The 11969-nt window shown below is 47.4% G+C and overlaps 1 protein-coding gene across 3 annotated transcripts in view; it reads left to right on the plus strand.

Moving 5' to 3' along the window:
- The window catches only part of asic2 (acid-sensing (proton-gated) ion channel 2), a 194086-nt gene extending 187382 nt beyond the window's left edge, over positions 1-6704 (plus strand). For all 3 annotated transcript variants that reach the window (XM_076038470.1, XM_076038468.1, XM_076038469.1), the window contains 5 exons: positions 2646-2799; positions 3259-3350; positions 3888-3967; positions 4418-4486; positions 5857-6704. In XM_076038470.1, the coding sequence (XP_075894585.1) occupies positions 2646-2799; positions 3259-3350; positions 3888-3967; positions 4418-4486; positions 5857-5958 (497 nt within the window). In that variant the 3' untranslated portion in view covers positions 5959-6704. The remainder of the gene's footprint in view (positions 1-2645; positions 2800-3258; positions 3351-3887; positions 3968-4417; positions 4487-5856) is intronic.
- Positions 6705-11969: the final 5265 nt, after the last annotated feature.

Here is an 11969-nt window from a genome sequence, read left to right on the forward strand (position 1 = left end):
AGCATCAGGGTAATGAGAGTCTCCTGGACGACTTCCTCGTCCTGCCCTCCACCTGCGTTACTCCGAGAAGTCCAGAAGATTCTACCAGAAAAGTGTCAAATACAAACAAACCTTTTTATAAATATAAAGAGCGGTCGTTAGTTGAGTGACAGTGGAGACATAGACACAATAGTGAAAACATACACAGCCAAAACACTGGATTCTGCTCTTGAATGGATGTTTATCTGGAGCACTTTCCCTTTAAGCTGCAAAACATCAGTAAAAACTTTTTATTTACACTTGCTGGGATATTCTGTTTACTGACAACCTCATGAAAAATGCATCTCAATTCTCCAGTTTGCAAATGCATTTATAATACATGAATAGTAGTTCCTTTACTTTAAAATGTCCTCATAAAATTAGAATTAATAAGCAATGACCCTCAACTGAGCGCTCGCGGAGACGAACCTGCTGTCCTCCCACGTGCTTCCCTCTCGCAGCCTCGGCCCGCAGAAATGATCTCGGCCAAACAAGGAAACGTATCCAAGGGCCAGGAAGAGTTCCGGCAATAAGGCTGCAGGCTGTTTCACAGCCAGCCGTCGAGTGCAACTCGCCAATTTGTCAACAGCGTTGCACTCCACACGACTCCATACACTTCAGAATGCAGCGGGAGCATTGTGGGGAGGGGGGTGGAGACAACAGCGACCTCTCGCCAGTAATTGGTTGAATTTCTATGGAACGGAATCAAAGAATCACACACACACACACATACGTAGAGAGAGAGAGAGAGAGCGAGAGAGAGAGAGAGAGAGAGAGAGAGAGAGAGAGAGAGAGAGAGAGAGAGAGAGAGAGAGAAGGGGCTCAGCTTGGTGAAGTTTAAAAGTTGGTGCCAGTTTGCTGAAGCCTTTCTCTCTCTTTCGCCCTCCTCAACTTTTTGGAGACGGCGCTGACAATGTTTCTATTTGCGACGGGAGACGGCTGCATCTGTCGCCTGCCAGCAGCCGCTCAGCTCACCGCCTGCTCTGTAGCAAACAGACGGGAAACACAATCACTTGGCGTTCATCGCTGCTTCGGCTGTGGCTGGTACCGCGCTGCTGGGATGAGCCCGTTCCAAATTGGATGGGCCCGGAACGAACGGAGTTCACAACTCAATTGGAATCAACTGAAGCGAGAATCTGACAAGCTGAGGAAACCGACACCGTAGCTTAACTTTCAGCAACGTCACCTTGCTGTAATTACTGCAGTATAGCGACAAAATCACGACCATCTGGTGGGCCGGTGAGTCTGCAGAACCGGTCCGGCTGAACTGGGCTCGTCACGTCCACTGACGATGATGGAAATGTGAAAAAAGTGTTTCCATGACACTCTTTGCGATATTCCTCTACAGTCTGAAAAACTGCTCATGACAGCATCAAAACCTTCGAGCCATATTTGAGAGGTTTTTTGAAGCTTAGCTGTTTTCATGGCCAGTTTTTTATTGTGATATTGAGGTTTTGCACAATTCTCGGGGTGATGGAAACGCAGCGAGTGACTAGTGTGGGTCTGCTAAATAAATCTGACAATTTCCCAAAAACGAACTTTTTTTTTTTAAAAGGTAACAGCCGTCTCCTTTTTTTTTAATCAACCTCCCACAATTGTCGTAAAATGTTGAAATAAATGCATGCCGGAGGAAAATTTCCAGACAAGAGGGAGAAAGAAATCAATCATTGCAATGCGCGGCGCTTCGCTTCCTCATATCCAATAAGGTCTTATTTGAATGAAAATGGAGGAGCGCCGAGGTGCCACATTGAATTTCCGCTGGTGGTTCTGTGACAGCGTGGCCTCAGCCACCCCCACTCCCCTGCTGCTCCCGCCGATCTGTGGACTGAGCTGAGAAATGAGGACGGTGGCCTCTCGTCCACCTTCAAAGGGCGACGGTGCGGAGAGGGGGGTCCGAGTCTGAAGGAAAAATGTTCGTGGTGGCGAGTCGGGACTGCAGAAGTGAGACATATATTTAAAGTTCACCGTTTTTCTCCCCCCATCCCTCCGAGTTGTCGCTAGTGGGAGACATCGCAGCTCAGCTCGCGGTGGAGTCCTGTTTTGAAAAGCCGGTGACGTCCCTGCGAGAGTCGGTGGGCTTAGCGTGGTAATATCATCCACCGCTGTCCTCCTTCCGCTTCTCTTTCCCTCTGACGGAAGCCGTGCAGACGTCGCTGTCGGGGTGCCCGATGTTTGTGTTGAGACGCTGAGCTGGACTTGCCGGTGGGACCACAAATCCGCAGCGTGAAGCCGCTCTGTGTGTTGTTCCTGGTTGGAGAAGGAGGAACCTCTTTTTTCAGAAGCAGGAATGAGGCCCAGATTTGATGGCAGCGTGTATTGAGCCTAGTGGGAGCTGGTTGGTCAGGAGTCTGTCAAGAGTCTGTGACTGTAAACAAGACGGAAACACAAAGACCTCATCGATTAACACTGAACAGACAGCACTGCAAAATGCTTTTGCAGCAAAGATCCCCACGGCTCAGCGGTTAAACTTTAACATCTTGGACAGCTTTATAAATATAACAAAGATGGGAATCTGCTGCTATTGAATTTTGCCGGCCTTCGCAGACAACGTTGAAGGCCGCCTTCAACGTTGGCCTCCTGACTTTCTCGTTTCTCACCGCCCTGTCTCTTCCTCTTGTCTTCCAAAGCCAAACTGTCGGCCATGGAGAGCAGCAGCTGCATGTGCAGGACGCCGTGCAACATGACCCGCTACAACAAAGAGCTGTCCATGGTCAAAATCCCCAGCAAGACCTCGGCCCGCTACCTGCAGAAGAAGTTCAACAAGTCTGAGAAGTACATCACGTAAGTGTGGCGGGTTCCTCTATTAACAGCTCAGGGGTTTGCCACAGGAAGTCCGAGTCCAGCCCTACAGTGGCATCGCTGCTCTCAAATCAGGGCGTTCTGTCTTGCAAAGCTGTGCACTCGAAACGGAAGCGATGGTGGGAAATTCCTTTATGTCGACGAAGAAACAAACCTCAAAATATTCTTCTGTTTTTTTTAAAGCTAACGCGCAAACATTACGAGAAGTTTGTGCTTGTGTGGCTTTTTCCTTTTCTCGGTTTCACAAAGTAAAAGAGAATGTGTGTGTGTGTGTGTGTGTGTGTGTGTGTGTGTGTGTGTGTGTGTGTGTGTGTGCGAGTGCGCGCACACCTGTGTGTGTTTGCCCCCTCTGGCTGCTGATTGTGTTTCTGGCTAAGCGATCCGCTGATGTGGGATTCATTAAGGCAAACGACGTTCTGTCCCATTTCTCTTCATTTTCAGGGACAACATCTTGGTGCTGGACATTTTCTTCGAGGCTCTGAACTACGAGACCATCGAGCAGAAGAAGGCGTACGAAGTGGCCGGTCTGCTGGGTACGTTTTAAACTCCACGCCTGAGTGGCTCGGACACGCCGGCAGGTTCCGAGCCTGTTAATGGTGTTGAGGTCCTGGTTTTATTTGAGGCGTGGAAATAACCTTCCGAGCTGAGTCAGAGACATCTCAGAGTTTATTTTGCTGTTGAACAAACTCTTAATCCTGACACATCCGTTTTGAAAAGCTCCAGTCGAAATCACAGCACGTGAGCCATGACCAATCAATGTTGCCTGAGCAGAAAAGGGCGGAGTCAGAGGTTACACAACAAGGAAGCTGACTTGCAGGAAAAGTTTTTGGTCAAAGAAAAATTCCTTCAGTCATCGTCCAAAGGGGTTCCTCCTACTTCCAAACACTTTCACCTCCTTTCCAGACGGACGTGTGGTATAAATGCAGCATTTTTAAACTGCTGTATTATTTAAACTGTTCACACACAGTTTAATTTATTCCCCCCGCCGTTCTCGCAATGACTTCTCACCAAACAGCTGCTCTGATTCACCCTGAGCTTCTCTCTTGCTTTTTCTCCTGTCTTCCTTGCAGGTGACATCGGGGGTCAGATGGGTCTGTTCATCGGCGCCAGCATCCTCACCATCCTGGAGCTCTTTGACTACGCCTACGAGGTGAGTCTGCAGCGTTCACACGACACCTTCGCCGCCGCTGCCCCCAGAGCTTTTTGACGGATAAGGGCCGGATTTCAGATCCTCTTTGTTTCACTTCTGCCGTCTCTTGAGGCTCCTCTCGCTGCTTTGAGCTCTGACAAGGAGATTTTTTTTCCTCCCCGAGGGGTTTTCAGAACTTCTGGGAAAAATAGTTTGATTTTCTCTCATGGTCATAATGGTGTCACGGTGATAAGAACATCCCACCGCCACCAGCTCCCCTCCACATGTAGCTGACAAAAGCATTTCTGAACCTGTAGCCGGTTTCATACCGAAATAATAGTGACGGTGCAGTTTGTTGCGGCTCTCTTTGTGCTCCTCTTGCTTTGAAGTTAAATGTCCCCCCGTGCAGCAGAAGATGACAGGAGAAGCCCACGGCTCTTTCAGCTCCCTCTGTTATTTGCGGCTCCGCAGGTGGTGAAGGAGCGGCTGCTGGACCTGCTGAGCAGAGAGGACGAGGAGGAGAGCCACGGAGAGGATGTGGTAAGAGCGACCCCTGACCCCGAGCCCAGAGGGGGGAGAGGGATGATTGGGTCTCTCAAACTCATCACACATCACATTAGAGCTGATGTGAAGCTGATGAGAGGCTTCATGTGAGCGGCGCAGGAATATGAACAATGGTGGAGAGAGGACATTAGAATTCAGCAGGATGCTGCGTGTCTTCTCCGTCGAGCTGCTGCTGATCTAGCAGCAGCGCAGCCTCCGTGGTACCGTAACCTGGCGTCAAGTTCTGGCTGTGATTTCTTTTGCCAATCTCCATACCATGCCTCAGCTGTCAAAGTCGCCGTGCGTCATGCGTGAGTCACAGCGGGAGCAGACCTCCTGCTCTGCATTGCAACAACCGCCAGGATCCATCCGCTTGACTTCCGTCTGCGAGTGTCAACCTCTAATGGTGACTGTGAGTGGATGATTGCAGCGGCATTAAGCCGTTCCACATGTTAGCGCCGCTCTTTGTTTTCTACGGATCATTTTGACAATGATACGGCTCTCACAATTCCCCCCCCCCCCCCCCCCCGCTTTTTCCCGCAAGCTTTAGCTGCCACCAAAAGGTTTTAGTCTAACGTTACAGTCACCACATAGCGCAGCATGTTGGAGTCGACAGTCTGGGATGAGAAGAACTGTGGCTGGCACAGTCTCACCTTTAAAATTCTACATTCACAGCAAAACAGTTCTCAGAAAAATTAGTTTTGAAGGGGATTTTGCTTCCAGTTGGTTTTGTCCCACAGTCCGCACAGTTCTCACACACTTCGGGTTTGTTCAGCCGTTACATAGTAGCCAGCCGACGACCTTTTTGTGTATGTCCTGTCAGCAACAACAGCCTGTTTTTCTGAACGGCGTAATTGTAGCTATCTGGCAAAGTGACCCACTTTGAGGAGGAACAGAACAGTTTGCGTTTTTTGGAGCAGCCATTTCAGTTGTCTTCACTGCTTTGGTCGCTGTTATCATCAGGAGACAAAAACAGTCTGTCTCCTCCTCCTTCGTCCAATCATAACGCGCCATTTCCACTGCTCAGTGAACTGGTCACGTGACCCCGTACGTCACGTCTGGTGACATGTAAATGCAAAAAAAAGTGTTTCCATGACACTTTTGCGATATACCTCTATATGGATACGTCTGAAAGCCACCTGATTAGAGCATTAAAAAACCTTTTCGGCACATTTGAGAGGTTCTTGTAGCTTTAGCTGTTTCCATCACCAGTTTTCTATTGCAATATTTAGGTTTTTCTAGGGGTGATGGAAACGCAGCTAAAGACGACCGACTCTCCTGCACGGATGCACCCTTACGTGCATGCATGCGTGTTTGTGTGTGTGGCCGTCATTCTGACACGCTGTGTGCTCTGCATGCTCCCCCAGAGTTCCTGCGACCCCGTGGCCAACCACTCAGAGACCATCAGCCACACGGTGACGGTGCCCCTGCAGACCACGCTGGGCACGCTGGAGGAGATCGCCTGCTGAGGCCCCTCCCATCTCCTCTTTCCTGCTCGGAGCCACGCACGCACACACACACACACACACACACACACACACACACATACACACACACAAACACAAACATGCACGGACGCACACAAACAAGCCCACGCACGCACGCATGCTGAGGCTGGCTCCACTGGGTGGCGCTGCTGGACCTCGGCGGTGGAGGAGAGCTGGGAGCAGGACAGAGGCTCCGCCCCCTCCCTCCAGACACTAATGAGGACGAAGGAGCTGTCGGCCGGACTTGTCGGCCCCGTCCGTCACTCTCAGTCTGCGGGGTCGGTCGGGGTGGGGTGGGGGGAGGGGTCGTCAGCTGCATCCTCAGCTGAGCCAGAGCCGCAGGACACCACAGAGCGACTGCTGGAACCTGCGACCCACACGAGGCGGCGCACTTGTGAGACTGACGCGTTGAAAAGAAAACGTGGGCCGCTGCTGCCAAACTGTACAGAAACCTCCGGACTGTCTCGACTGCATGCCTTTTAGCTAGCTAGCGCCCTCTGCTGATGAATACGCTGGACTGCAGTGTCGCTTTGCTGTGACAGTATGTGTGTGTGTGTGTGTGTGCGTGTGTGTGTGTGTGTGTGCCATCCGTCTCTCTCTCGCTCTCGATCGCTCTATCTGCAGGAGAAGCGACTAAACTCAACGTCGAATGTACAGATGGTCATTTTTCAGAAACCTCTAGTTGGGACGCGGCCCATCCACAGAGAACCTGCTCCACGGAGAACCTGCTCCACGGAGAACCTGCTCCACGGAGAACCTGCTCCACAGGCGGCATTTCATCACTTCTTTCCCTTCAGTTTTCCTGCAGATTAAAGGGATCTGCTGGTGTTTGTGAGGGGAGGTGGGGAGGAGAATCAGAACATTTAGCCGCCCACGTTTTGCATATTTTTAACTGTCAGTTGGGATCAGACTGGTTTTTCCCAAAGGCTGCTGCTGCTGCGGCTGCTGCGGCTGCGGCTGCGGCTGCTGCGGCTGTTGCTGCTGCAGCGCCTGCTTCTTTTCTGTTCATTCAAAATCAAAATTGGCCGACAGTGGGCTGTGCAGGCTGTTGTTATGAAACTGCGTTAAGGGAATGTTTGTGCGGCCGTGACCATTGTGATGATTTTTTATTTTTTTTTAGCATTATTTCTTAATATCATTTTTTTTGTCACTTGCCAAAACAAATCCTATTATATATATTATTTATCAAACAAAAACACAAAAGCACCACATCGACGAAATGGTGCTTTGTTTTTGTTTAGTTGTTTTTCTCGTTTTCAAATGTCGGCTCCGCTGTGTTACGGTGTAAATAGTTTTGTGTTTGTTTTTCTAATGAACGGGTGCCACAGAGAGCTGCTGCCTGGCTGGAGTTTAAAGGTGCCATATTATGGAGGAATTCATTGTACTATTTTTTTTTTTTTTTTAACTGAATTCCCCAGAAATGGGAAAAGTCATCCATCTTTTACCAATGCTGGCTGCTCCACTTCTCAAAGCGTCAGTGGCTGGAAAAAGATAGTCCCGCCCTTTGTGATGTCATGAGGGGTTGTTGCCTGGTGTGTGAATTCAACATTTTTCCACCCTTGTTTTTGTCCAGCAAGGTCCAACAAAGCATCACTTTTTGCAGACATTTTTGTTTGTTTTGTAGAAAATGAATTGTGCGCAGCCGCACTGCGAGAGCCCAGGGTGAAAAATGTTGATAATATGGGACCTTTGAACAAACATGGCCAACCAGAAACCTTGTGCAGATTTACCAGCATATATCTCTCTGTGGTTTGTTGTTTTAATCATTGTTTTCAAATTTCTGTAACATGCAGCAGCATTTTGAGCGAGTTGAATGTCACGCTTAATCAGGGGACTCGTTCTCCTCTCTCCAGCAACAGTAACATATTTGTAGCATCACTCCAGAAAGTCGCTGTTGGGAGGATGTGTGTGTTTGTGTGGGTGTGTGTGTGTGTGTTTGTGTGTGTGTGTGTGTGTGTGTGTGTGTGTGTGTGTGTGTGTGTGTGTGTTTCTTACCCCGGCCATCCCGGCACGCTGTGTCTCTCTCTGTCTCCATGCTGATGTACATTACAGGTAGGAATGAATTCAACTGTTGGCACTTTCTGAATCATGACGTCCCATCTGTGGCTCGACCCGCCGTCACGTCTACGTGTTCTCTCTCATGTTGTGGCTTTCGGACAAACACAGTCAGTCAGTGCCGACCTGCCGGTGGGGTGACGGGGGTGGGAGGGGTTTGAAATCAAGGCTCCTCCCCCGGCTGATTCTTCTCTCTCTCGACTCTCGGTTGTTACGGGACGACGGCCTTTTGTCATATTGTGATGCGGCATCCAGTGTGTGTTTTTAATGTGAACCAATTAAATTAAAAAAAAGAAGGAGATGTTTTGCAGCAGCGGCGTCGTGTCGTGATCCTGATTCAGTGTCCGATCTGTGAAGAACGGCGGATCCACTCAGCGAGGTGCATCATTCTAGATGCAAGAGGTCTCAGCTTCTTCATTTTGCAGAACGACAACTCAGTATTTAGTTTGTGCATACTAGTCCAGTCCAGTGCTGGACGATTCCAGTCCAGTGCTCTAAGAGGCTCCAGTCCACCTCATGTATTCATATTATTTCTTATTATTTTCTAATCCATACTTCAAGGTCACATTAGTACGGTGTCCTGGAAGTGCAAAAAAACAACCGCAAAAAAGAAAACGCAACGCGTCAACCAAAACGGAAGTGATACCTTTACCCCGGAAACTAAACATGCTCTCCCGTCTCCGCTGCCGGAAATTAAATACGAAGAAGGAGAAGACGACAAACATGAGCGCTGAAAGTGACAGCGAACTCTCAATTATCCAGCAAATGTTTTGATGCAGGACACAAATATGACGTGATAGTCGACATGCTTTCGGCGCTCGTGTTTCTCGTCTTCTCCTTCTTCGTATTTCGTTTCCGGTAGCGAAGACGGGAGAGCATGTTTAGTTTCCGGGGCAAAGGTACCACTTCCGCTTTGGTTGACGTGTTGTTTTTCTGATTTGCAGTTGTGTTTTCTCTTTTTGCGGTTGTGTTTTGCACTTCCAGTCCACAGAGTCAACATCAGGCATCGTGGCCCAACTTGCAGTTACATAATCTACCAGTAGGAGGCAGCGCAAGTTTGTCAAACAAGAAATCGACTCAACTGATAGGCCCTAAGCATTTTGCGCCTGTATTCAAAACAATTCTAAGAACAAAGTTGATCATTTGAATCGAATGTTGATCAATTTTTCAATTGGTCAAAATCATTTTCTTCAGATTCTTTGGGCTCGTTAATCAAACTCAGGCAGAGGCAGGTTGAGTTGAGGCCTCCTTGTCTGAAGTCTATAGGCACTTCAGTGGTTTCCTCCAGTTCCATGTGTCCAAGTGCAAACATCACTCAGGGACCTTCTTGAAAGCTTTAAAGCAGGAGTCACGGAGAGGGAGAGGAGCGCCATCAGCTGCGCCCTGTCAACTCACGCAGCCGGAGGGAAGTGCCAGCCCAGACACATCAGACGCTCAGCAGCCCGGTGAGGTGCAACTTCTCCTGTGACACCTGCACGGCCTACCTGCTCTTAACACGCTGTGATTATCTGAACAGGAGAGCACATCTGCTGGGACATCAGCCACAGCGGAGGAAGGAATCCTCTGCAAACCCTGGTTCCAGCTCGCTGGTCAGGTTCCATGAGGAAACAAGCGCAGCAGCTCCAGCCTCCTTCCTGGCTTCACCAGAGCTCCAGCCAAGCGGTGTGAGGACGCTCCAACTGTGCCAGAGGGTGAGTTCTGCACTGCGCCACAACGTTGTCTCGTTGAGAAAATAACTTAGTTTCATTTGATTAAATAAAAAAAAAATCTTATTACCAGATTGTCTTGCCAGGTGTTTTTTATATCAGTCATTCTTTCATGAAATATGTTTGTCTAGTGTTAAATAAATCAGTGTCAAGTTGAAGTTGCTGGATCACATTACATAGCAGAGCTACATTGTTTTGCTATGTAAAAAAAAAACACATTCTCATTATTGTTTTCATTCTGGTAGAATAGAATGAATCATATTTCTTTATTTAAAAAGAGCCTCCAGCCTCCTCCAGTTTAAGTTGAAATATCTGAATCACATAATTAATTCAGACTGCCCCCCCCCCCCCCCCCACCACCACCACCACCACCACCACCACCATCAGAGAACACGCCGTCAGAGAGGATTTGAAGACAGTTTGATTTAATCTCCCCACGCTCACACACTTAATCTGGTATTACACACTCGTTCTCCTCAGTCATGACAGAAAGAAAAGGGGGTTTATGCAGAGCGAGCAGATTAAAGCAAAAACGAGAGATAATTAGAGCTGGAACAAGGAATGCTGGGATAACATGACATTCAGATAGAAACCCGTGAGGAAGTGCATGCTTCTTCTTTTTTTTTCCACAGTCAAGAACCTTCAGCCGACTCTCGCTCCGTTTAACCTTGGGATTTTTTAAATGAGGAACAGGGTATATTTCTACTAAAATATGCAAAATTCATCTAAACTGGAGGTCAAAAACACCTCTACGCTGCATAGCTGATGAGTTCATCCCATTTGATCTATTTGCTGAGGGAAATGAGAAAACAAAACCTTGACTACAGCAGAAAGTTATTTAATCGTGTGCTGACTGTTTATTTCCCCGAATCATTAGTGTTTTAACAGCAAGTCCAAGACACCAGGGGGCGCTGTTTACCAGCCTCTCATGGGCCGCCGGGAAATAAACAAACCTCAAAATAGCGTCCTTGACTCCATAATGATCAGTTTTGCTAATGAGAAGCAGACATTCTCAATGCAGGTAGTGGCTTTCAGTAAAGTTGATGTTTCCTAAAATTCGCAAGAATGATTCTCTTACGACTCACCAATCATTGCACATGGTAAGAGAGTACAAAATCTAAACACGATGAAATTCTTATTGGAAAAAGCCATACTTTCACTTTTTAAAAATAAATACATCTTTAGAGGTTCTGGCGCTGTTTGCATTAAACTTTCAAAGCTCACCTTTCTGGTAAATGAGTTGAAAGAGCACACAAATTATCCTACAAGTCGGTAATTTAATTTAAAAAAAAAAAAAAAAAAAGAGGCTGACTCGTTTTTTTGGTTGAAAGAAAAAAAAAGCAGCAAATGTTCAGTTCAGCTTCTTTTATTATGGCACTTTGTACACGTTCATGTTACAAACTCAACATTCAGTGGGGGGGGGAGAGAGAATGTGGCATTTATGTCTGTTTATGGCATTTATTTCAGAAGACAGAGACGGTGGGGGGGGGGGGTTGGAAGTTGTTAACTGTAAATCTCTTAACATCCATCACCGAGATCACAGTTCACTTCAATTGAACATTTGTCGTCAATTTTACCACAAAGTTGAGCTCCAGGACAGGAAGGAATGGTCAATGAACTTCATCTTCAAGTAAATCTGCGTTGAATCTGACATTAATGTTTAGGTTTTAATTAAAATGCAATTAAAGATTATTTACAAATTATGACTTGAAAGGAGCCACTTCCTGTTTGGTTACACTTCCTCGTACATGCTTTAAATTGACTTTGGCAACAGAAAAAAAAATACTTGGCTTTTTTTTTTTTCTTTTTTTTTTCTTTTTTTTTTTAACCATTTAGACATTTTTTTTTGAAGAGCAGCTGAAACTCAATGCGAAACTCTGTGTTTGTAACTCCAAGCCTCAGTGCTGTGTGTCCCACCTGGAAAGACGTCAGTTAGAACATTTATACGCACACAAATATTTCACTTCCGAGGACTCCTACATTCTAGCGCCACATTCAGGCTGCATTTTCCTGCAGATGGCATGTCTGTAACATCCCCCACATCACTGCAGCGCCTCGTCCTGAAGGTCACTGGCCTCTTTCCCAACCACTGTCTCCATACAACTGGACAACATTTGCAAAGTGTGTCCACATTTGGAGCTCTGTCATTCGTGCTGACTGCTCTGTGTGACAGTAAACTGAGAATGAACACAGTTACATGAATGAAGGGCAAACAGCAGAGAATTTGTGTGC

Source organism: Nelusetta ayraudi, unplaced genomic scaffold, assembly GCF_046127955.1.
Source record: "Nelusetta ayraudi isolate G7.1 ecotype Tasmania unplaced genomic scaffold, CSIRO-AGI_Nayr_v1 ptg000057l, whole genome shotgun sequence".
NCBI classification, from domain to species: Eukaryota; Metazoa; Chordata; class Actinopteri; order Tetraodontiformes; family Monacanthidae; genus Nelusetta; species Nelusetta ayraudi.